The sequence below is a fragment of the Trichosurus vulpecula genome, chromosome 3, assembly GCF_011100635.1.
Source record: "Trichosurus vulpecula isolate mTriVul1 chromosome 3, mTriVul1.pri, whole genome shotgun sequence".
NCBI classification, from domain to species: domain Eukaryota; kingdom Metazoa; phylum Chordata; class Mammalia; order Diprotodontia; family Phalangeridae; genus Trichosurus; species Trichosurus vulpecula.
In genome coordinates, this window is record NC_050575.1 from 208,840,622 (window position 1) to 208,867,954 (window position 27,333).

Here is a 27,333-nt window from a genome sequence, read left to right on the forward strand (position 1 = left end):
TGTTTTAAATTTACTATAGTATAAGATGTTGGTCTAAATTTAATTTCTCCCAGACTATTTTCCAGTTTTCCCAGTAGTTCTTAGCAAATAAAGAGTTCTTTCCTAGGCCAGTTATCTTTGGTGTTTATTGAATACCGGACTAGGGCAATTATTTGTGATTTCTGTTCTACCAATCTATTTTCCATTATTTAACTAGTACTAAATGGTTTTGATGATTATTACTTAATACTAGTTCAGAGAACTCCTATTGGTACCTTCAATGACAAAAGATCTAGGAGATGGCCTCTAACATGGTGAATCCCTTGTGTAAGATTTATAGGACAGCATAGTTAAATTAAACAAGCATTCATTAAGCACCTACTATACTAAAGGTATTAAAGGTACAAAGACAAAAATGGAACTTCTACAGGCTGATGAGGCTTGAATGAGATACAATCTTCACCACTGGAGGGTCTCTCTCTCTCTCTCTCTCTCTCTCTCTCTTTCTCTCTCTTTCTCCATATATATGTATATATGTGTGTGTGTGTACATACACACACACACACACATATGTGTGTACATACATACGTACATATCAATGAGAGCATAGCTCCAAGGAAAGATACGCTTCCCAGGAAATGACAAAGGGGTTTTCTTTGAAGTAATAACAAAGACTCGAACTCCTAGCTAGCCCTAGGATCAAAGTGGGGAGGTTTTGGGCAGTCACAATTATGCAAATATGGCTTAAATTCTTATCTAGTGCCTTCCCTACCGACAGCACTCAGGAACTATCACCTCAAATAGCATTTAACTAAAACAGAATTGCAATAAGTTAGTAGAATCATTCTCTATTTCCATAGATAAGCAGGTTATCATCTCTTACAAATTTCCATCTTAGTGGGAGAGGACCTACTCCCCAGATAACTGATGTTGCTATGACTCAAACACCTGTCTGGGCTGCCTCTCCTGGCAACCTGTGCTTCAATATTGCCTTACTTTGTTTAACTACTGAGCCCTTTGACTCCTAAGCTACCTTTTGTTGTCTTTTATGGAGTTACTGCTGCCATTTGCTGCAGCACTCAAGTATTTCTGGGGATTCTTCTTCCTCAGATGTAGAAGAAAATTATTCTCATGAAATCACTTTTATGAGTCTACTCCGAACCAAGACATCTGGGGACTAATCAACACATTTTAGGTCTTTTATCAGCTCAAAACCGAGGAGGGCACACAAAAGAGATCCTCAGCTAACTGACAAAACATTTTTTTCAATTTCATTTATCTTTCCCTCCATTTTGAACAAATAGGAAGTTTCCTAGGCTCCCTTGAGAGTTAGGTTAGGAAGAATATATTCTTTTAAACCCTAGTGGGAATGGTGCTGGCGACCTTTGTTCTCCATTCCGGTCACTGTGGCAAAGGCCTCAGTTCTGCTTGTAATGCCTCCAGTCTCACGTTATTAATTTGTCGGTAGCTAACAGAACAGTAGGTACCAGAAACAAGTTATTCACCTTAGCACTGCTTAATAAATATTTGTTGGCTGATTTCCCAAACAACCAAAAGTTCTTAAAATGAACCTCGGTTAGAGTTGCCTCATTTATCCATCATTAATTTTCACTTTAGTTAAAATGGATGAGGTGCAGATAGAACATCTTGGCCTAACACTATTGGCCTATGATAAACAAGGAGGGCAGATGGCTGCTCTTTGGCCCGACCTCACGAAACTTGGGTCAGTTTCTTGGGCTTCAAAAGATCTGAAGCTACATTAAAATCTTTTATAGGCTTCAAGGTACTCATAGAAGGCTGAAACAACTGGAGCTGGTTTTGGAAATTCATTTTGGTTCAAAAAAGATATTAAAAATCTTAGATCGGGAGTAGGGAACCTGCGGCCTCAAGGCTACATGTGGCCCTCTAGGTCCTCAAGTGTGGCCCTTTGACTGAATCCAAACTTCACAGAACAAATCCCCTTAATAAAAGGATAATAAAAGTCTAAGACTTAAACTCACCTCTAAGAGTAATATAGGGGCAGCTAGGAGGCACAATGAGTAGAGCACCAGCCCTGGAGTCAGGAGGACCTGAGTTCAAATTTGACCTCAGATACTTAACACACTTACTAGCTGTGTGACCTTGGGCAATTCACTTAACCCAAATTGCCTTGCCTTGCCTTCCTCAAAAAAAAAAAAAAAAGAGTAATATAAACCCTCAGGGAAATGAAGCTTTAGAATAAAGGTTTTTAACCTAGAGTTCATGGACTCCCTCAGGCAGTGAGGGGTTGTGTGGATAGATTTCAGGGGATCTGAGGACTTTTCTGTGGACTCATGGCGAGGGGGAAGGAATGACATCTTTATTTTCAATAATTTCTAATTGTAACTTAGCATTTCTTTCAATTATTTAAAAATATTATTCTGATAAAGGGTTATAGCCTTCATCAGACTGCCAAAGAGGTCTTAATAAAAAAGGTTAAGAATGCCTGCTCTCAAATGAACATAGGCTCTTTGGGGTCAGCTAGAGTGTGTTCCCTAAGTGTTGGAGCAGTTCCAGACTAGAATCGGGTCTGCCATTATAACACTCATCCTTGTGATGCAGTAAGCTTAGTTACTTCTGTTTTTAAGTTTCGCTACTGAGCCTGGGCTCCTGAATACAAGAGATCACCTCAAAGCCTAGGAGTCAGTGTTAGGATTTTGGCACAGGGACAGGTCATGTGGATAGAAAACAAATGGTACCCTAGTAAATATAATCAGCATGGAAAACCAAACATTGATCAAAATCAAGAACCACAAGACTAGTGAAGCCAAAGCCCAGGAGAGAAGGCAGAAGATAGAAACTGAAGCTGGGGTCCTAAAACAAGTAGAGGTTGTTGCAGCATTAAATATCTAAACAGAAATTGTTGAACGAACAGTACCTTCAATTTTTTTTCCTTTTTCAGCAAAAAAAAAAAAAATTGTATTTTCTTATTCCCTCTCAAAGACAGGGACTCTTGAATTGTCTAAGAGGTCCCTTCTAGCTATAAAAACGTTATGAAAATCAACTAAGAAGGAAAGTGAGGAATTCCTGACATTTATTAAATTTCTTTCTATCAAAAAATCTGCATTAATGATCTGCTTCATTGACTAAAATTGTAGTATTTAAATCTTTGAAGAGCTCATTCAATTTCTTTTTGTTTTTAGTGATGATTAATTTTAAAAGCATTTATTAATATCTCTTGTTGCTACAGCATATTTATTTCTATTTCCCTTGCCACCCCCAACCCAGCAAGAAGTTCCTTGAGACCAAGACTTTAAAAGAAAAAAAAAGCAGTTTAGCAAAACCAATCAACAATTAGCCATGTTAGACAGTATATGCAAAACTCCATAGCAGCAGTCTACCATCTTTGCAATGCAGGAAAGAAGATGCATTTTTTTCATTTTTTCCCAGGGTCAATCCTGGTAATTACAATAACAAAGGTTCCATTTCACTTTATTTTTCCTTTAATTTACATTGTCATATTTACTGTGTACATTATTTTTCTGGTTTTGCTTACTTTGCTTGGTATTTGTTCACAGAAATAATTTATGCTCCCATGAATTCTCTATATTTGTTGTTTCCTGGTGGAGTGGAGAGAGTGTAAGGTCTAGAGTCAGGAAGACCTATCTTCCTGAGTTCAAATCTGGCTTATGACACTTACTAGTTGTGTGACCTGGGGCAAGTCACTTAACCCTGTATGCCTCAGTTCCCTCATCTATAAGGTGAGCTGAAGGAGGAAATGACAAAGCACCCCAGTGTCTTGGCCAAGAAAACCCCAAATAGGTTCATGGAGAGTTGGATATGCCTGAAAAATGGCTGAACAACAACACCCTATTACATTGATGTATCACAATTTGTTTAGCCATTGCCCAATTAGTGGGCACTATTTTATTTCCAGTTATTTGCTCCCCCCAAAAGTGCTGTACCACATTGGTATATATGGAATGTTTCTTTTTGTCTTTGATTTTCTTGGAGTATATATGTGCCTATAGCAGTGAGATCTCTACTGAGTATGTGGTCACTTTTAATGTATCACTGCTTTGCAGTATATGATTGGCTTAATTCATATCAACAGCAACACTGTACTACAAATAAGAGATTTTATTATAAAAAGAATGGAAATATTATAGTTTAATTTGACAAATCTGAGCAGTGTGACCACAGCAGCCTCAGACCTTTTGGAGTTTATGCCTTAGTCTTCAAACTGCACGGCTGTGAGAGACATCTGCCACCTGGTGGCAGCATACCAAATTGCACAATCAGTTTTTAGATCCTGAAAATAAACCCCCTTTATTTTTCATTTTTTGAATTTATTTAGTATTTTATTTTTCCCCGGTTACATGTAAAAACAGTTTTAAATATTCATTTTTAAAACTGAATTCCAAATTCTCTCCCTCCCCCCGCATTGAGAAGGCAAGCAATTCGATATAGATTATACATGTGTAGTTGTGCAAAATATTTCCATAATAGTCGTGTTGTGAAAGAAAATAGCAGAAAACTCTCAAGAAAAACAAAGAAAGTAAAATAAAAGTATGCTTAAATCAGTATTCAGACACCATCAGTTCTTCCTCTGGGGATCTTGGATCACTGCATTGCCAAGAACAGCTAAGTCATTCACAGACAATCATCTTACAATATTGCAGCTACTTTGTACATAGTACATTTCACTTTGGATCAGCTCATCTAAGTCTTTAAGGTTTTTTCTTAGAGCATCCTGCTCACATAGCACAATAGTGTTCCATTATAACCATACACCACAATTTGTTCAACCATTCCCCATTTGATGGGAATCCCCTCAATTTCCAGTTCTTTGCCCCCAGAAAAGAGCTGCTATAAATATTTTTGTATATATAGGTTTTTTTTCCTTTTTGCTTTTTTTAAAAAATTCTTTTGGGATACAGACCTAGTAGTGATACTGCTAAGTCAAAGGGTATGCACAGTTTCATAGCCCTCTGGGCAGAGTTCCAAATTGCTCTACAGAATCAGTTCACAATTCTACCAATAGAGCATTAATGTCTCATTTTTCCCACATCCCCTCCAACATTTCTCATTTTCCTTTTCTTTCCTATTAGCCAATCTAATAGGTATGAGGCAGTACCTCAGAATTGTTTTAACTGGTATTTCTCCAATCAATAGTGAGTTAGAGCATTTTTATATGACTATAGATAGCTTTGATTATTTCATCTGAAAACTGTTCATATCTTTTGATCATTAATCAATCGGGGAATTTGACTCAGTTCTCTATATGTTTGAAAAATGAGGCCTTTATCAGCAAAACTTGCTTCAATTTTTTTTCCACAGTTACTATTGCTAACTGTATTTCCCTCCAACCTATCTACCCCCATTTATTCTATTCACTCTCTCCTTTCACCCTGTCTCTTCTCAAAAGTGTTTTGCTTCTGACTATCCCTCCCCCAATCTACCCTCCTTTCTATCACTCCCCATTCTCTTATCTCCTTCCCCTCCTACTTCCCTGTAGGGTAAGATAGATTTCTATACCCAATTAAATCTCTATGTTATTCTCTCTTTGAGCCAATTCTGATGAGAATAAGGTTCACTCACTCTCCCTCACATTCCCCCTCTTCCCCTCCACTGTAAAAGCTTTTTCTTGCCTCTTTTATGTGACATAATTTACCCCATTCTATCTCTCTCTTTCCCTTTTTCCTAGTACATTCCTCTCTCACCCCTTAATTTTATTTTTTTAGATATCATCCCTTCATATTCAACTTACACCTGTGCCCTCTGTCTATTTCAGACCTGCATAACTTGACAGCAGTTAGGGACCAAAATTAAAACAGGCTAAACTTCTTTGGGCTGCAGATAGGTTTTTAAAGGCTCACTTTCCAAGTAAAGGTATGATTAATGATTAAACTGTTCTGCAAATAAACCATATTAAAAAAGGAAATTTCAATTAATTACACTTATTAAGATTTTTATTTATCATGAAATCACATTAACATTAAAAAATACTTTGTTAAGTGGTATAAGTTTTAATACATTTTTCAGGTTTTCTTACTGTTTACATTTAATCAATGGGATGTGTTACACTTCTTGTCAGCAATCAGTTTATCATCAGCTACTCTTTGCTGCACAGTCATATGGGACAAACTTATATTCTTAAAAATACTTTTTTTTAAATCAGGACATAATACAAAAACTGCAATCAGCAAGCACTTCTTTATGAAGTCACCTTCAGTGAAAGATAATTTCTTTAGAAATCTGAAAACTAACTTTAGTAGCTACCTCATTTTCTGAGTTTAGTTTCTTGAAAAACCATTGTTCCCCATTGAGACTTTTCTACAATTTAGATAATTTACTTTGTTTTTTCATTGGTGTCCAATTTACTTAAGTCAGGATGTTTTGATTCTAAATAGTGATGAAGATTGTATTCCTTCAGAACAGCTATTACTTCTTGGCAAACAAGGCACAATATTTTGTCTCTCATGTAAGTAAATAAGTTATCTATTTGTTCACTCCAGATTAAACACTCTATGTTCTGATTTGATCTTCTTTTTATCACCCATTTTACAAAGTAGCCCCAAAAACTTTAATGTTAGAACCAAAATTCTCCACAGCAATTATTCACATGCAAAGAAATACTGAACTGAGTGTCTGATCTTGGAGAGAGTGCCAGACACTCGTGTAACTTGAAGGGCAGCCTCACAGTGAAGGAGGGGAAGAAGCTTCCACATTGTTGCTGTTCATTATATAGCAGGCATCAGTTCTGTTGGCCCACAGCTACACTCATTTCATCCCTGTTAAATTCCAGTAATGGCCGAAAACACAGCAAAAAGATATGACTCTTGCTCCTCAGACCATAGACAGACTGACGATGGTTGTCCCCAGTCACGTGACAAACAGAAGTGTGCAGTGGCAACTCGCCCTCCAAGTTACATGATGGTCACAATAATGAGTAGGGGAAGGCAGGTTAAATGGGGCATGGACAAAGCATTCATGATATCTTTACTTTCTTTCATATCCACTACATTTTTTGTGGGCCACCAGAAATCCTTTGGTGGGCTGCAAGCGGCCCAAAGGCCATATGCTGTGCAAGCCTGATCTATATATACTCCTTCTAACTGCCCAAATAATGAGAAAGTGCTTATGAGTTCCAAGTATCATCTTCCCATGTAGGAATGTAATTAGTTTAACCTTATTAAATCCCTTATGATTCACATTTCCTGTTTATCTTTGTATGCTTCTCTTAAGTCTTCTATTTGAAAGTCAAATTTTCTATTCAGCTCTGGTCTTTTCATCAAGAATACTTGAAAGTCCTCTATTTCGTTGAATATCCATTTTCTCCCCCTGAAGGATTCATATTCAGTTCTGCTGGACAGGTGATTTTGTTTGTGATCTTTGCTCCTTTGCCTACTTTCTGATTCTCAATGTATAAGTTGCTAAATCTTGTGTTATCCTGATTATGGCTCCACAAAACTTGAATTCTTTCTTTCTGGCTGCTTGCAATATTTTCTCCTTGACCTGGGAGCTCTGGAATTTGGCTATAATATTCCTTAGAGTTTTCATTTGGGGATTTCTTTTAGGAGGTGATCAATGATTCTTTTGATATCTATTTTATCCTCTGGTTCTAGAATATCAGGACAGTTTTCCTTGAAAATTTCTTGAAAGATGCTGTCTAGGCTCTTTTTTTGATCATGGATTTCAGGTAGGCCAATAATTTTTAAATTACCTTCCTTTGTCCTCTATTTCAGTTGTTTTTCCAGTGAGATAGTTCACATTATCTTCTATTTTTTCATTCTTTTGGTTTTGTTTGATTATTTCTTGATTTCTCATAGTCATTAGCTTCAATTTGTTTAATTCTATTTTTAAGGGATTATATTCTTAGTTAGCTTTTGTACCTCCATTTCCATTTGGCCAATTCCACTTTTTAAGGAGTTTTTTTTTTTCTTTAGTGAATTTTTATGTGTCTTTTTCCATTTGGTCAGCTCTGCTTTTTAAGGCATTCTTCTCCTTACTGGTTTTTTTTTGGTACCTCTTTTACCATTTGGCCTAGTCTGTTTTTAAGGTGTTATTCTCTTCAGTATTTTGTGTGTCTCCTTCACCTAGCTGTTGACTTGCTTTTCTTGCATCACTCTCATTTCTCTTCCCATTTTTTTCTCTACCTCTCTTACTTGATTCTCAAAATCCTTTTTGGGATCTTCCATGTCCTGAGACCAACTCATATTTTTCTTGGAGGCTTTGGATGTAGGAGTTTTGACTTTGTTATCTTCTTCTGAGTGTGTGTTTTGATCTTCCTTGTCACCATGGTAATTTTCTATAGTCGGAATTTTTTCTGTTGTTTGACCATTTTCTCAAGACTATTTCTTGACTTTTAACTTCCTGTTAAGTGGGGCTCTACTTCCAGGATGGAGGGCATTGTCCCAAGCCTCAAGGGTTTTGTGCAGTTGTTTTCAGAGATACTTCTAGGGACCTGCAAGTTTTAAGTTCTTCCAAGGAGGTATGATCTAAGGAGAAGTGTGTTTACTACTCTGTGAATGACCTGTGCTCTGCTCTGTGAATGACCATAAGCACTCTTTTCTGTCCTGAATCTGTCATGAGGGTCCCTGCTCCACTGTGGCTGCAAGCTCTGGTGTGCTAGTGCTCCTCCTTGCCCTGGGACTGTCACCCAGGACTGCAATCCAGATCTGAGGATGGGCAAAACAACAGAGTCCTGCCTCAGTGCTAGCTAAGAGACCCCTATAATCTCCTTTTGATCAGCTATTTGACCCTCTTACCATCTGTGGGTTGAGAGCTCCTGAAGCAGGTGCTGCTACTGCTAGTTCAATGGCTCCCAAGGCCTGCTCCTGGTTTGTTGGGACCTGGAATGTGCTGGTGTGGCCTGTGCTAGACTATACTCTACTCTCACCCAGGTGTGACAGACCATTCCTGCTGACCTTCCAAGTTGCCTTTGGCTAGAAAGTTATTTCACTCCATCCTTTTGTGGGTTTTGCTCCAGGAATTGTTTTATGGAATTATTTAAAGGTGTTCAGAGGGGTTTGAGGGAGAGCTCAGGCAAGTCACTACCTTTTCTCCAATAAACCCCTTTTAAAAGCAGAAACTGAAATTTGAGTTATGAAGTGACGGCAAAATGTCACCAAAAATACCACTATTACTAAAATTACTTCCCAATGACCTACGTCAACATAAAAGACAACAAAATTCTATTGGACAGTCCTTTGGGGTTCAGTGTAACCAGACTGGAGGTGTAACTACCAGTTTTTGTACTTGCAAATCCCAGAGCATAATCTGACTGGGCTGGGGTGGGGAGGGTAGTGTGGAAGGGAGGAGGCAGATAAATATGTTTATAGATTTATATGCAGAATTAAATTGATTTATTAAATGTCATTTTCCAAGTTCTGAACTTTTCTTAGATTTTGGTTTTATTAGGTATTCATCAATTTAATTAATAAGAATTATATAGGCACCCAGGAGAAATACAGAGAAAGAGAACACTTAAGAAAGCCAGAAAAGTACATCTTGACAGGAACAGGCCCTGAGGATCTGAAAATAGGGGCTGTGTCATCTTCTATGCATCATGTGGCATTGGGCATACTGCTCATTCTTCAGAATTATAAGAGTTTGAGTTTAAAGGAATCAAAGATCATCTAGTCCAACTCCCTAATTATATGAGGCAACTGGGGCTTAGAAGTTAATTGACATACCCAAGATCACATAGCTATCTCTCACTGGAATTAAGGTCCTCTGACTTCAAATATAGAACTTTTCCTGATATACCACACTGCACCTCTTTCAGTAGGGAACCCATTATAGTCTCCTGCATTCCTCTGCCTGTAAATCTCTGAGAGGTAAAGCTTCCTCACTAGTATCTAGAGAGAAAAGGATGTAGGTGGAAAAAATGTCCCATGGCCAATGTTCCAAACTAAGTAAGACAGGACCCTCTGCTGAGAGATCTCCCTGAAGCTATCAGCCAATGATGTGCTTAGCAGTTAATCAACTTAACATATTTATTTTTTCTTTAGCTACATAGCCAGTCAACATTTGTTAAGCACGTACATACTATGTACCAGGCACTCTGCTAAGTGCTCACCTGTTCACTGGCCTGGCTGGTTTATATGCAAAATTATAAATTAGGCTGAAAATTTTCTCACAGCAATCCCTGAAACTAAAAGGAAACACAGTATTACTTTGAAGGTTTCTTTTACTTTTCTTAAAGTGACCTTAGAGAGAAATTTCAAAGTAGTTAAGCATTACTTCAAGTAATTTCCCGAATGCTCTCTAAAAGCCTTTTAAATCTGTATGGGTCCGACCTCCTCCAGCAATTATTATTTCTTCTTATCCCCAATCCTTATTACTTTCCTGTTCTTTGAGGCTGCCCCTCTTCGTTACTTGGACACACTACCATTAAAATGAAGGGTACATGATTAAAAGGACTTGTAGACAGAAAAGACAAAATGGAAGAGATAGAAAATAAAGAAGAAAGATGAAATTAATGTCAATACATAAGAAGGAATGATTTGTGCCAATTCCCAGTTAATAAGGCTTGGATAGTGTGAGGAATAAAAAAAATAGTACTTGGCTTATAATTAGCTTTTTATAGCTTTTCAAGTGCCAATCAATTATAACCATCAAATAATACTAATTAAGTAATACCATATATATTAAATAATACCATACAATACAAATAATACCATATATACACACATATACATATATACACACATACATATAGTATACATATACTATATACACATACACACATATACATATATACACATATAGTGTTTGGCTATTACTTAATTTTGCCTCATCATTGTAGTTCTCTATTAATTGACAAACTATATATGAAACTATGCTAAGCTCAGTTAAATAACAGTTATAAAGTTTTGGATGGTAGGTGCTATACAAACACTCCTGAATGTTAATGATTGCAGCAGCCACTGCAGCTAGAATGATCTGCCAGAGGGCTCTGCCCTTGCTTTGTGGGCCTGATGGGTCATGAAACACAGCCAGTACGAACTGAAGCCCATAATGCATGTGATTCCTGCTCTAGTTGAAAGCAGCAAGTCTAAGTCTGACAGGAGAGGGGAACTAATAATTACTGTGTTTGTCAGGAACAATCCTTTCCAATGGCAATTCTCTTAAATGATAGTTTATAAGAACAGGATTTAGAAATATTCAAGCTTTTAATCAATGCTATCTCTCAGAGTCAGATTTGGTGAATGTCTACGCCAGAGGGTGTCAGTTAAATGAGAATGGAATTCAGCCACAGCCCTGGAGCAGTAGGAAAATTGGAAGTTTGCCCAGTCCTTTGGGTGGACCCTGGAAATTTGCCAAGATGGAGGACCCTGAAGTCATATAGGTTTACGGTTAATTTTGTAATTACTCAACTTTTGTTTCTACTTTTTGAAAGAAGAAAAAATTAAGAAAAATGAAGTCCTGCTTTGACTTGGAAAGAATGTATAAAGACTAGATATTTCACGACCATATTAAATGTTTTGGTTTTTTTATAATCACACAAAAGAAAACAAATCACTAGTCCCAACTCCCACCCAGGTTTGGATCTGGGGGTCAATTTTTCCTTTTATATTAAATTCATTAGCCTCATACAATTTCTTCCATATCTATTTTTATTAAGAATTCAGTGTAAAGTTACTAATACGCTCCTTTCTATCATACCCAAGCTGGCCCTTTAATTTAGAAATAAACTGAAGCACCATTCTGTAACTGTAGTAGCACTTGACTTTAAACCTATGTGTGTTTCTGAGGCTCAAAAGACAGAAAAATATATATGTATACTGGCCCTTTCTGCCCTTTAATTTTCTATCTTGTGAGTCACCTTTTGGAATAAAGTTCATATTGAACAAATTTTGCTATATCTAAAGTATGACATGTTCCTCTTCATATAAATAAAGTTAAGGGCATAAATATAGGAAAATTGTAGCATTCTTGGAGAGGTAGTTCCTTAAGAAAGGGCCTAAAGAAAAAGGAAAGAAGCTATAAATAGGCATAGGAAAAGACATCTGATACTATACAAATATCATGGAGATAGGTTTGTGGATGGGCAATAATATTTAGGTCTAGAAAGAACTTTAGAGATAACCTAGTACAACTTCCTTATTTTACAGATGAGGGCACTGCGGCCCAGAGAATTTGCCAAAGGCAAAGCCAGGTTTAGAACTCAGGTCTTCTGACTCCAAATCATGGTGTTGCAGAAAATGTCCCAGATTTGATGGCAGATCCTTCAAATATTTTTAGACATCAATCGTGTTCTCACTAAAGGTTCTATTTTCTAAGCTGAAATTTAGTTCCTTCAACCAATTCCCCTATGACATAATTTCAAAGAATTTCAACACAATGACTAATGAGCTGGACAGAGAGAAGGCAGATCATTTGTATGATGGGCCACTAGAACTAAACATGATATTCTGAATAAGATCTGATAGGACAGCAGAGTACAGGGGGGCCACCACTGACCTTGTTCTGGACACTATGTTTCTGTTCATATAGCCTAAAATTTTATTAGCTTTTTCCTGATTGGCAAGTTGCCTTGGCATTATGATGATGATGATAAGCTTCAGAATGTAGTTATACTGTTTTACAGCTGAGGTAGAAGAGCAATTAAAGTCACAGTATCAAAAGTTGGACAGGACTTCAGAGGTCATCCAGTCCAACCTGCATCTCACCAAGAATCTCCTTTGCAACCCCTCCCCCAACAAGGAATCACTCAGATCTTGCTTGCAAACAGAGGCATTGGACAAGCATGCCATCTATGCCTGTGTCCCTTATTGACCATCACTGTAATCAAGAATAATGAAGTCACTGGTTTCTTCTCTCTAATCATTAAATACCTCATTATATCTTATTTTCAAAAAAAGATAGGAAGAAAGTTATTAAATACAATTATATTTAATAACATGATTGCAGCCTTAAAAAGCAAAAAACTAATAACCATTTTGCTACTCTGTCTTAGGAGCAAGCAATGGAATGTTTCATATCAGACAATATTTTTGGAAATTAGAGGTTTTCACACCTTTGAAAATGAAATTCATTTTATATTTGAAGTCGAAAGATCAGAGATTTAGAGTTGGAAGGGGCCCCAGGGATGGGGAACCTGTGGCCTCAAGGCCACATGTGACCTTCTAGGTCCTTGGGTATGGCCTTTTGACTATATCCAAGTGTTACAGAACAAATCCTTCTATTAAGGAGATTTGTTCTGTTAAGTTTGGATTTAGTCAAAGGGCCGCACTTGAGAACCTAGAGCAGGGCTGTCCAAAATGTGGCCCCAGGGGCAGCAGGTAGCATGCAGCTGCAGGCAGTGGGCCCCCTCCCCCCCAGTGGGATTTATGCGGCCTGCCTACAAGCATAGAAATTTACATAAATGCTTTAGTAAATGAAGCTGAGCTACCACAGAGCTCTCACTAAAATGGCAAATCAAAATACACTGTCTATTGTTTCAATAGAAACCTAAGGTTGGACAGCCCTGACGTAGAAGACCACATGTGACCCAGAGGTCACAGGTTCCTATCCCCTGACAGCCCAACACTCATAAAAGCTAGCAAGTGTCTGAGGTAGGACTTGAACTAAGGTCCTTCTGAGGCCAAATCTAATAATCCATCCATTATACCATGATGTCACCACCTTATATTTGTTAGTATGGTATTATCACCATTGTTCTGTTATTTCCTGCCTGCAGAAAGGGAAAAAACTTTTTCTGAAATCTTTCTATTTACTAGCTCCGCTCACTGTGTCCCTGTTACAAAAAAGGTTAAGAATCGCTGTTCCAGGACAACATCTGTTCTGACATAGCCTGTTGGGGGACACAATTCTGAATGCATTCAATTTCAGTTTTCTCTTTAGGCTGAACAAAGAAAAAAGAATAAGTCTTCTGAGGAGGTACGTATAACCACTGCCTAGGAATCTTGACCATTTATCATAGGGATCATGAAGAACCAATCAAGAAGCTCAAATTTATACAATAAATGCTCATCTCTCATATTTTGAGTCCATACATGCAAGTTATCTCCTTGGAAAAGACAAATTGTCTGAATAGTACTTTACCCTAAATTCACTTCTTTTCCTAAGTACTGTAGTGCTGACCATTTTGACAGAGTTCCACAGTCTCTTTCAGAACTCTTATCTGGCTTTCGACTCATTTATTTGCTGTCCATCTTCCAAGGCAAATACTCCCTAAATCTTAAATATTCAGACACTCAGAAAGCTAACAGTTGCACCCAGAAATCTCCTTGGTTAAAATGCTGGATGCTGAAAAATGTCTTAATTCCAACTGAACAATGGATATGATGGTGACTTTTGAATGTGATTGTTAGTTGTTACTGGCTGGCTTACAAGGGTCAGATGCTAAAGAATATTAGAAGCAGGGGCAGAGCCAAGATGGCGGCTGGAAAGCAGGGACGTGCCTAAAGCTCTCTCCCAGGACCCCCCAAACACCTATAAAAAATGGCTCTGAACAAATTCTAGAACTGCAGAACCCATGGAATAGCAGAGAGAAGCAGGGTTCCAGCCCAGGACAGTCTGGATGGTCACTGGGCAAGGTCTATGATCACATGGAGTTGGGAGCAGAGCGAAGTAGAGCCCAGCGTGTGCTGCACCCGGATCGACCAGACAGGAAGCTGGGTGGAACAGATCCTAGTGCCCTGAATCAGTGAGCTGTGGCAGTTACCAGACTTCTCAACCCACAAACACCAGACAACAGAGAAGGTTAGTGGGGAAAAACTGAAGGGCACAAAGTGAAAGGAGTTGGTGGTTGGGCCACCACCCCAGGGGCAGCAGAGGAGGGGCAGCTACAGAACTACAGCTACAGATGCTTCTTGCCCCAGGCCCACCTGGTGGGAGGAATTAAGTGGCAGATCAGAGTGGGAGTGCAGAGTCTGCCTAGATCTGAGTCGCGGTCCAGGTTGGTGGTTCTTGGGGGAGGAGGAGCGCTGGTGTGGCAGAGCTTGCTGTGCAGAAATAGTTCTGAAAACAAAAGCGCAACCCCTCAAGCTTGGGACAAAGTACTCTCTACCCTACAAGCAGTTATACCCCACTGAAAAACTCAAGGGTCAAGCAGCTGGCTGGGAACATGAACAAGCAGCAAAAACGAACTCAGATTCAGACTTAGACTTTGGAATCCTTCTTTGGTGACAAAGAAGACCAAAACCTACAGCCAGAAGAAGTCAACAAAGTCAAAGAGCCTACATCAAAAGCCTACAAGAAAAACATGAACTGGTCTCAGGCCATGGAAGAGCTCAAAAAGGATTTGGAAAAGCAACTTAGAGAAGTAGAGGAAAAAGTGGGAAAAGAAATGAGAGTGCTGCAAGAAAAACATGAAAAACAAGTCAATGACTTGCTAAAGGAGACCCAAAAAAATACTGAAGAAAATAACAACTTTAAAAATAGACTAACCCAAAGGGCAAAAGAATTCCAAAAAGCCAATGAGGAGAAGAATGCCTTCAAAGGCAGAATTACCCAAATGGAAGAGGAGGTCCTAAAGATCACTGAAGAAAATACTACCTTAAAAATTAGACTGCAGCAAGTGGAAGCTAGTGACTTGATGAGAAATCAAGATATTTTAAAGCAGAACCACAGAAATGAAAAAACAGAAGACAATGTGAAATATCTCATTGGAAAAAACACTGACCTGGAAAATAGATCCAGGAGAGAAAATTTAAAAATTATTGGACTACCTGAAAGCCATGATCAAACAAAAAGCCTACATATCATCTTTCAAGAAATTATCAAGGAGAACTGCCCTGATATTATAGAACCAGAGGGTAAAATAGAAATTGAAAGAATCCACCAATCACCTCTTGAAAAAGATCCCAAAAAGAAAACTCCTAGGAATATTGTTGCCCAATTCCAGAGCTCCCAGGTCAAGGAGAAAATACTGCAAGCAACGAGAAAGAAACAATTTGAATATTGTGGAAACACAATCAGGATAACACAAGATCTAGCAGCTTCTACATTAAGGAATCAAAGGGCTTGGAATATGATATTCTGGAGATCAAAGGAAACAGGATTAAAACCAAGAATCACCTACCCAGCAAAACTGAATATCATGCTCCAAGGCAAAATATAGATTTTCAACAAAACAGAGGACTTTCAAGCTTTCTCAGTGAAAAGACCAGAGCTGAATGGAAAATCTGACTTTCAAATACAAGAATCAAGAGAAGCATGAAAAGGTAAACAAGAAAGAGAAATCATAAGGGTCTTAACTGAAGTTGAACTGTTTTGTTTAAATTCCTACATGGAAAGATGATGTGTATAATTCATGAGACCTCAGTATTAGGGTAGCTGAAGGAAATACACACACACACACACACACACACACACACACACACATATATATATGTATATATATATATATATATATATATACATATATATATATATATATATATATATACATATATATATGTAGAGAGAGAGAGACAGACAGACAGACAGACAGACAGACAGACAGGGCACAGGGTGAGTTAAATATGAAGGGATAATATCTAAAAAAATAAAATTAAGGGATGAGAGAGGAATATATTGAGAGAGGGAGAAAGGGAGAGATAGAATGAGGTAAACTATCTCGCACAAATGTGGCAAGAAAAAGCAGTGCTGTAGGAAGGGAAGAGGGAGCAGGTGAGGGGGAATGAGTGAATCTTGCTCTCATCGAATTTGACCTGAGGAGGGAATAATATACTCACTCACCTGGGGATCTTACCCCACAGGAAAGAAGAAGGAAGGAGGTAAAAAAGGGGGGATGACAGAATGGAGGGCAGATAAGGGGAGGAGGTAATCAAAAGCAAACACTTTCAAAAAAGGACAGGGTCAAGGAAAAAATTGAATAAAGGGGGACAGGATAGGAAGGAGTGAAATATAGTTAGTCTTTCACAACATGAGTATTGTGGAAGGGTTTTGCATAATGATACACATGTGGCCTATGTTGAATTGCTTGCCTTCTGGGGGGGGGGGGGTTAGGAGGGAAGAGGGAGAGAATTTGGAACTCAAAGTTTTAAAAGCTAATGCTCAAAAAAAATTTTTTTGCATGCAACTAGGAAATAAGATATACAGGCAATGGGGCATAGAAATCTATCTTTCCCTACAAGAAAGTAAGGGAAAAGAGGATGAGTGGGAGTGGGGTGACAGAAGGGAGGGCTGACTGGGCAACGGGGCAATCAGAATATATACCGTCTTAGAGGGGGTCTTAGAGTGGGGGGAGGGTAGAAATGGGGAGAAAATTTGTAATTTAAACTCTTGTGAAAATTAATGTTGAAAAGTAAAAATATTAAATAAATAAATAATGAGGAAAGGAAAATAAAATAAAATGTATATATAAAAAAAGAATATTAGAAGCCAGGCTTCCAGATGACTTTTATGCCATGACCACTGACGCTATTCAATCATTTCTTGCCTTCCCCACAAGTTAATGCCTTTTTAACAACAGCAATAGCAAGAAGTGGTCACTTTCTCTAGCATCCATGTTGCTACAGTAACAAATGCAGCATGTTTTATAGTCCTCCGTCAGTAGTCCTATCCAATAAGCATTTATTAAGCACCTGTTACATGCAAGACACTGTGCTAGGTGCAGGAGTTACAAAGACAAAACAAAAACACAGCTCTTGGGGGACTTCCATATTAAGAGTCTTGAAGGAAGCTAAGTATTCTAAGAGGCAGAAGAGAGGATGGAGTGTTTCAGACATGGAAGATAGCCCATGCACAGGCAGAGAGGCAGCAAGCCTGGATAGGTAGGCTGCGGCCAGAGGGAGAATAACAGGCATTCAGCTGCCTCTGGTATGAAGCAATGATATTAAGAACAAAAACTTAAATGACACGCACACAAAGAAAAATGGTTCTCACGGCAGACTTCTTCATTGTACAATCTATGTACTAACTTTCTGGTGACTTACTTTTGCCCCTTGGAACTATAATGGCAAAGTTTCTCTATTGTATTTTTGTTTGTTTTTTTTTTCCACCTGAAACTGCCCTTTAAGGTAAAACACTACATGTGTTTTTCACACAGACACACACACACAGAGACACACAAAACTAAGCAGTAGGGACAGAAGAATTTCTCTGGTGTATCTAGGGAGTTAGGAGAGATTTAGCTATTTTGAACTCTCTAAATCCAAGGTCTGAATGCATATGAGGATTTTCAGCATATGAACAAGAGGGTTTCTCTTATTTTGCCATTGTAGGACAACAGAATTTGGAGTGAGAAGAGACCTTGGAGCTCTTCTGATCAAACCCCAACATCACTTTTCAGAAGAAGAAACTCGGGATCAGAGAGGTTCAGTGACTTTCTAGAGATCTTCCTAGAGGGACTTGAACTCTGTAGAGTTTGTGGACATTGAACTGGTCACCTGCTAGAAGCCCAAGGGTTATGAATAATTAGACTAAAAAGAAACCAAATCCATCTTCCTAAGTCACTAAAAGGTACTCATGTCCTATAGTCAGTTACTCACATTCAGGTAAAACAAATTTGCAGGGCTTTGTGTCTTCAAGTGGACCCTATGTCACCTGCATATTTCTAATTCAGTAATTCTAGAACATCCAGTGCTATGTCATACTCTTTCTCTCTAGGGGATATGGCCAGTGAAAACTTCACAAAGATAGCTATAGATTAAGACCAATATAATAATATGTAAGGATATTCTAAGTGACTTTAGAAACCTGAGATAGTTGAAAGTGATTTTCTGAAAGGGAAATTTGGGGAATGGGTTGTAAGTTTTTCCTAATTTTTTTTCCTACTCAAGTGATAATTGCAAGAAAGAATTCTTCAGTTACTATATCTACACCCTCAGGGAACTTCTGCTTTGCTATGGTATAAGACAAAGGTGAATCAAATAGGAAGGGAGTCATTTTATATTGCCCTCTCAAGTTTTGATGGAGGAGCTGAAACTTGAGATAAATGAACAAGAAGCACTGTTCTCAATGCCTTGACAGTTCCTAATGGAAACTCCCATAGTCCTCTCAGAGATGGATGTGAGCACTTGAATAAAGATGTATGTGCACTTTAGAATCATAGGTTATTAGAGCTAGAAGGCATAGTAGAAATGGTTTTTAGTTGAATCCTCATGATTTACAGAGCAGCAAATTGAAGCTAAAATGAGTAAACAAACTTGCCAAAAGTCTAACAAGTCGTCTGGAGCAGAACTCAGGAAACTTGAGTAATGTTCTATGACAGCATGCTGTCACCTTTCTACATGAACGATCAAGAGGAAGTTCAGATGATTAACTCAAGAAACACATTTCAGGAACCAAAATGGATCTTCTGGGAGTCAAAGAACTAAAATTCTATACTTGCTGTACCTCTTAGCTGAGACTAACTGGGTCTTATCAGCCATTACACCAAAATGAAGGTATACGTAAACATAAGCTCAGGGAAGCAATAATATACACTTGAATCTATTTGCCACACTGGCAATGAAATGAAATGTTGAATTAAAATACAACTGCATGAAAGTACTTTTGGGGGGAAAAAGTCCCTAGTAAACTTGATCTGCCCTGGTAAAAATAGCTAGTATTTAAATAGTGTCCTCAGGTTTACAAAGTGCTTCACATATTAACTTCTTTGATATTCAAAACAACCTTTTAGGGTAGATTCCATTATTATGTTCATGAGGAAGCTGAGCTGAAGAGGAGTTAAGTTACTCATACACAAGTGGCATAAGTCTTCCTGGTTCCAACTCCAGCATACTATCCACTAAGCTACACTGTCTTCCACCATAAACACCAGTCAAAACTAAACTAATTCTACCACTATGTTTCTGGTGTTTATGAGTAAGCAAGAAAAGAAAAAAAATAAACATCAGCTTCATAGGAATTAATAAAAGGTAAAAATAATAACTCATTTATATGGCATATTAGGTTTTACAAAGCGCTTTTTTCATCCAGTGTTTAGCATGGTGCCAGGTACCCAGTAAATACTTAACAAATTCTTGTGGACTTTACTGTTCTGTGAGGCAAATAATTTAAGTTTTATCACAGGGTTGTCCAACCTTAGGTTTTTATTGAAACAATAGACAATACATTTTGATTTGCCATTTTAGTGAGAGCTCTGCAGTAGTTCTAGCTGGGCTTTACTAAAGCATTTATGTAAATTTCTATGCTTGTAGGTGGGCTGCATAAATTGCACTGTGGGCCCAATGTGGTTATCAAGATAAGGAAACTAAGGCTCAAAAGTTTAGTGACTTGACTAGAGTAACATTGCTGGTAAGTATTAGGACTTGAACCCCCTAAATCAGGAAGTTTTCCATACCACAGAGGAGTCAGCCATGTAAAAGGCACAAGAAGACAAGAGCAAGGCCTCCTCTCTGGGGAGGTGATCAGCAGTAGAAAAGAAGCGTGGCATACTGGGTAGACACCATTGATGCTTTCTAGCTGGTATGACCATGGGCAAATCACTTGATTTCTCTGATCTTCAGCTTCTTCAAGTGAGGAATGGGGATAATCACACATATAGTAACTACCTCACAAGATTGCTATAAGACTTAAATGAGAGATAAAGCTCTTTGCCAACCAGAAAATGCCAGTTTGTGTCAGTTTTGTTGTTGCTGTTTTCATATCATTAATACAGTCCCTGAGAGCAAGGAACTAAGTAACAATACACATACCTTTTGGTGGGAGTAGGAACTCCAGAGGACATATGACTAACCACTGTATCATTCATGTTGGTCAGGGGGCGAGGAGGGCTGGAAGAAAAGATATTTAGTCTCTATTAATCACTTATTATACAACTTGACAAACATATGAAAGAAAGCAACAAAGACAAAAGAGCTGACCCTCTGTCACATGTGAGAAGCCTTTGGAACCCAAACAGATATGGCACAGCAAAATTTTAAGCATAAGCAAGTTAAATGTAAGCCATATCCTCTTTCAGGGGCCCCATGACCTTTTTTGCAACAATTATGCAAATAACTTTAAACATCTTATCACAAAGATGTCTCTGAATGTTGTTTCTGCAGTTTTAAAACTAAGGTCCTAGACACGCACCTACATTTGACCACCATGTGGGGACAGTGTGCTGCACATGCCACAGCCAAGCAAGGCTGGCTCATACTAAAACACCAGATGGTAGGTCTACATTTGCATTCATTGCCCCACATAGATTTATAATCACAATTTTTTTACTTTTCATTCTATAAAAATTGATAACATTAATAAATCAATTGATATTACAACTGTAAAGAAACATTAAATCCAAAGATGATACCCCAGATCAGCAATTCTTGCTGTTATTTTAGTATGAAGATATTTTTTAACATAAATTTTTTTCTAGATTCCTACATGACAGTAGTTATTAAACAGTAAAGGAAATATATGATTATTAAAAACTACCATGTACTCAGCAATTCTACTAAAATAATCTATGTTTTATTCAACGTAACAGTATCTACCAACATCAATCACTATATACTTATTAAATGACTACTATGTGCCAGGCACTGTGCACTGGGGATAAAAGAGGCAAAAGACAGTTCCCACCCTCAAGGAGCTTACAATCTAACAGAAACAACATGGAAACAAGTATATTCAAAGCAAGCTATATGCAGGATAAATAGGAAGTAATTAGCAGAAGGCACCAGAATTAAGAGGAGATGGAGAAGGCTTCCAGTAGAAGAGATTTTAGTTGGGAATTAAAAGAAGGTCAGTAGTCAAAGCAGAGGTGAGAGTAGTCCTGATGTGGGAGACACCTAGGGAAAATGCACAGAACCAAGAGATACAGTGTCTTGTTGATGGAACAGCCAAGTGGCCAGTGTAACTGGATTGGAGAGTATGTGTTGGGAAGTAAGGTGTAAGAAGACTGGAAAGACAGGAAGGGGCTAGGTTATGAAGAGCTTTGAATGCCAAACAGAACATTTTGGTTTTGATCCTGGAGGCAATAGGGAGCCATTGGAGTTTGAGTGGGCTGGGTTGGAGTGTGTAACATGTTGACTTGAGCTTTATGGAAATGACCTCAGTGGCTGAATGGAGGATGGTCTGGAACAGAGAGAGACTTGCGACAGGAAGACAGACCCACCAGCAAGCTTTTACAACAGTACAGGAGTGAGGTGATGGGGGCCTGCACCTGATTAGTGGCAGAGTCAGAAGAGAGAACATTTGAGAGATGTTGCAAAGGTGAAATCAACAAGTCGTGGCAACAGATTAGATATGGGGGGTTAGAGATAGTAAGAAGTACAGAATGACTCCTAGGTTGCAAGCCCAAGGGACTGCAAAGATGGTATGACATTCTATGGTAATAGGGGAGGCAGCGAAGATTTCACTGGGTCAAAGGGTATGCGCCATTTAATAGCTTTCAAGCCATAGCTCCAAACTGCTTCCTAGAATGACTGGATGAATTCACAGCTCCACCAACGGTATATTAATATACCTGTCTTCTTACATCCCCTTCAGCATTTATCATTTTTGTTTCTTTTTTTGTCAAATCTGGTGGGAATGAGGTTTTTTCAGAGCTTTTTAAAATTGTATTTCTCTAATTATTATTGATAGAGAACATTTTTTTCTATGGCTGTTGATACCTTGAATTTCTTTCATTTGAGGTGAGTCTCAAAGGAAACCATGAGGTTGAGGTGAGAGAGAGCATTTCAGGAATGAGGGACATGCAATAAAAAGACAGGGTATTGGGAAATGGAGTTTTATGTGCAAGAAACAGAAAGAAGGCTAGTATATATGGATGTCAGAATGTGTGGGAGTAACGTATAAGAAGCCTAGAAAGATAAGAAAGGGTCAGGTTATAAAGGACTTTAAAAAACAAACATCAGATTTTGTAATTGATCCTGGAGGTAATAGGGAGCCACTGTAGTTTACTGAGTGGGGGAGAAGCATAGTCAGATATAAGCTTTTAGGACTTTGGGACTGAGTGAAGGATGAACTGCAATTTGAAAAGACTTTAGACAAGGAGAAAGCTTTCTCCCTTCATATAAAATGACACAAGGAACAAGTCCTAAAACTCATTTCATTCACAAATGACATGAAGAAATGAGTAAAGAAACAAGCCATGAGCTAATTCTTGCTCCCCCCTCCAGAAGCTGAAAAACAACATTATGGATATATCTATCTGATACCCAGTTCATACACTACTCTCAAGGCTGCTACAATTTGGAGACACTTGGCTTTTAAGGTTAACCCCTTCTTTGTTTCCAGTGGAGTTTGCCCTCAGGCCCAAAGCAGTACTCCAGCCTCTTGTACCTGGTGCCACAGTTTACATCAGCTGGCAGGGGTACAACAGTACTCGGCCTTCTGATGGCAAGGCATTGGTAGTAAGCATAGATTATTGTGAAGACTAGAGAGAAAACTGCCTCTCAGATAAATGTACTGAGAGGTTCTGTTTGATGGTAGAACACTGACTGAGCCAACAATGTCTACAAGGCATTGCAGTCCATCAGCTCAAGTAGCATGTAAATGTTTTCAGTTTTGAAAAAAATGGCTGATAAATTATAAATCAAATATGGGAAGATTATGTAATGACTGAAATTTTTTTAGTTTTACATCATGTTAAAGATGGGTGACTGCTTTTGAGGCATTAGAAGCCACTGAATAGGAAGGATAGGAGATGAAGAGATAAAGGTAGAAAAAAGAGAAAACTGAGCACAGAAATAGTGAGAGACAAAAGGTATAGAAAATGAGAAAAGAGGTAAGAAGCTGCTTAGCAAAGAGAGAGCTGGAAGATGTGCTGAGTGGAAAAAAGGTATTGCTTTGCTGAGAACTGACTGCCTGGGAAAAAGTAACAATGTCCTCTAGTGCCTCCTATGTCTAGAAAAGGGGTTTATTTGTGCTGTCTTTTACCGACATCTCTGGTTTGTGAGAGAAGCAGAGGGGGAAAGATTTGCTTTGCATCTATTTTGTTATGAAAAGAGATGTGGCTTTGCTAACAGTTGACTAGATAAAACAATCCCCTATTTGAAGAGGGTATGTGACCCTATCACTATCTACAGCTTGACAGAAAGAAACTCCTCAGAGCCCTGGAGGAGATCTGAGGAATTTGGCAATTCTTAAGATTAAGTAATGGCTTGCATTGAAAGAGTGTAACACTTTTTCCAGCACCCTACCAAGAAGAGCTATGCACTAAAAGAATCTATCACTGATTCAGCAGCCTGAGATTAGCAAAGATGATCTACTCAGAAAGAGAGCTATGAAGACCAAAGGGAAATAGGGAGAAAAGATGTGATTTTGCCTAGTAGGTAGGTATGGTACAGAATGTTTCTAAAGTTGTATCCAGAGGTATGAGTTGTCCTGACCATATGGTTTTCCCTACTCATGTGCCTCCTGCTAGTTTTCTGTACACACACACACATACACACACACACACACGCACACACACATATATTCCCACTCACCTCCACTATGTATCGCTAAGGGAGTCCATTCCACTTTGGGATAATTCTAATTGTTAGGAAGAAGACTCTCAAATCTACATTTCCAGCCCTTATCAGGTTGGGGTATAGGATGTGTTCAGGGAAGACTAGTACCTCTGTTGTGAAGGCTACTGAACTCTTTGCAGGGCTGCTTTCCATCTTCACTGTCCATCTAATTGACCTAACTCATCCGTGGCTCTAAGAAGATGTAACATGCACAGCAGCCACACCCCAGCAAACCATTTCAGCAGACAGGCTAACCAGATTGAGGGTAACTGAGGAATCCCAAACCTGTTGGTGAGTTAGGGGGAGTGTCTACCCCAAGCATGCGAAGACTTCCCCTGGTGGAATGGGTAGATAAGAACAATTTGTTCCAATGGCCATGACGGCAGTTGAAGCAGGCACTGTGGAGTGCTTAGAGATTGGTTAGATATCAAAAACATCAAAGTCATCCATCCACTGCATCTCAAGCCATCACCAGTCATCTTGACACTGTTCTGCCATTGGACTGTGATGACTATGGAAGAGAGAGTGAGGCTGAAGACTTGGTGCAACTCTGCCTCACTTAAATCCAATTTATGTATGCATTAAAAGACATCACCCATACCATTTTACCATTTTTACCTATCTCAAAGTCCTGTGGTGACAGGCAAGTAACAAAGCACTGTTTTATGGAGAACTCACACAGTAAAAGTGCTCATGTGGTGGTCAGAAAAAGCAATATAAGGTCACTCCCAAGGTCTCTCTTAAGAACTTTGGAAATGATTGTGTGATGTGAGAGGCGCTGGCACAGGACCACCATTGCCTGAAAGCTATGATCAAAAAAAGAGCCTAGACAGCATCTTTCAAGAAATTATCAAGGAAAACTGCCCTGATATCCTAGACAGTAAAATAGAAATTGAAAGACTCCAACTATCATCTCCTAAAAGAGATCTCAAAATAAAAGCTCCCAGGAATATTATAATCAGATCTCAGAACTCTGAAGTCAAAGAGAAAATATTGGAAGCAGCTAGAAAGAAACAATTCAAATGTCATGGAGCCACAGTCAGGATACTACAAGATTTAGCAGCTTTCATATTAAAGATCAGAAGGCTTGGAATGTAAAATTCTGGAGGTCAGAAGAGCTAGGATTACAACCAAGGATCACCTACCCAGCAAAACAATATAATACTTTAGGGGGAAAATGGATAGTTAATGAAATAGAGGACTTTCATGCATTCCTGATAAAAAGACCAGCAGAATAGAAAGTCTGGCTTTCCAGTACAAGGCTCAAGAGAAGCATTAAAAGATAAACAGGCAAGAAAAATCATAAGGGAGTCAATAAGATTAAACTGTTTATGTTCCTACATGGGAAGATGATACTTATAACTCCTAAGAATTTTATCATTGTTAGGGCAGTTATGATATCCAAAAAAAAAAATAAAATGAAGGGATGAGAAAGAGGGTTGCACTGGGAGACAGGGGGAGGGAGAGGTAGAATGGGGTAAATTATCTCACATAACAGAGGTGCTAAAGATTTTTTTACGGTGGAAAGAAGATAGGGGAGGTGGCAGATAACACTTGAATCATACTCTCACTTAAACTGACTCAAAGATGGAACAGAGAGAATAATATACACACTCAGTTGGATATAGAAATCTATCTTATGTTACAGGGAAATGGGGGGGCAAGGTAACAAGAGAATGGGGAGATGATAGAAGGGAGGGCAGATTGGGGGGAGTGGTGGTCATAAACAAAACAATTTTGAGGAGGGACAGGTGTTGTTGTTTGTCTTTTGTTCTCAAAGAGGATCATGACATCAGGAAGGAGATGTCATGACTTACAAATGAATTGGATTTAAGAGAGGCAGGGCTGTGCAAAGGCACCAGCCTCACTCTCTTCTCTGGAGCCATCTAGATCCAATGGCAAGATATAGATCAGAACTGGTGATGGTTCCCAATGCAGTGGGAGACTTTGGCCTTTTTAAGGTAAGGTCTTTCCCAGGTCTCAGTTTATCTGAGGCAATGCCCATTCAGTAATTAAGGCAAAGAATGGCCTCTTTTACCTAGTTAAAAAATCAGTTTGGAAGGGGAAAACCATTAAGGTTTCTGGTCATCAGGGTCCAAATAATGACCAACTGAGGCTTCAGCTGGGATCTATTGTTGGCCAATCAATGAGGGCCAGAGTGATTTGGGTTTAAGGTATGTTCCTCAGGAAAGAAATCTAGCCCTTAAACTTCAAGATATCTTGGAAGGTTCCAGTAATCAAAATTTACATTCCCTTGGGCAGAGTACCCACAGGTAAAAATATGATACCCTATGTGGACAGAGAGAGGAGGGAGGGAAAGAAAAGAGGAAGAAAAGGAGTGAGAGAAGGAAGGAAGGAAGGACAGACAGGTTAAAGAACAGAGAAATAAGGATAAACAAGGGAAAACTATGGAAATGGGAAATACACAGTAATCATAACTGTGAAATTTTTTATTTTTAGTTATTTTTGATAGCTATAGTTTGTTTTTAATAATATTTTTCCAATTACATGCAAAGATAATTTTAACACTCATTTTTTAAAATTCTGAGCTCTAAATTCTCTCCCTCCCTCCTCTTCTACTCCCTAACAGTAAACATTTTGATATAGTATATATGTGCAATCATGTAAAATATACTTCCATATTAGTCATGTTGTAACGGAAAACAGAGACCAAAATAACAAAAAATAAAGAAAGTAAAATGTAGCAAAAAAAAATCAGGCTCCATCAGTTCTTTCTCTGAATGCGGATAGCATTTTTCATCATAAGTCCTTTGGAATTGTCTTGGATCATTGTATTGCTGAGAAGAACTAAGTCATTCACAGTTGATCATTATATATATAACTCACTGTTAATGCACACAATGTTTTCCTGATTCTACTCACGTCACTTCAACAGTTCACGCAAGTCTTTCTGAAATCATCCTGCTTGTCATTCCTTAAAGCCCAATAGTATTCCATTACAATCATATACCACGACTTGTTCAGACATCCTCCACTTGACAGATATCCCCTCAATTTCCAATTCTTTGCTACCACAAAAAGTGCAGCT

At 38.5% G+C, this 27,333-nt stretch overlaps 1 protein-coding gene across 7 annotated transcripts in view; it reads right to left on the reverse strand.

Annotated features, from left to right (window-relative positions):
• DTNB (dystrobrevin beta) overlaps positions 1-27,333 on the reverse strand; it is a 351,017-nt gene that overhangs the window by 134,109 nt on the left and 189,575 nt on the right. For all 7 annotated transcript variants that reach the window (XM_036750795.1, XM_036750793.1, XM_036750796.1 and 4 more), the window contains one exon: positions 20,538-20,615. In XM_036750795.1, the coding sequence (XP_036606690.1) occupies positions 20,538-20,615 (78 nt within the window). The remainder of the gene's footprint in view (positions 1-20,537; positions 20,616-27,333) is intronic.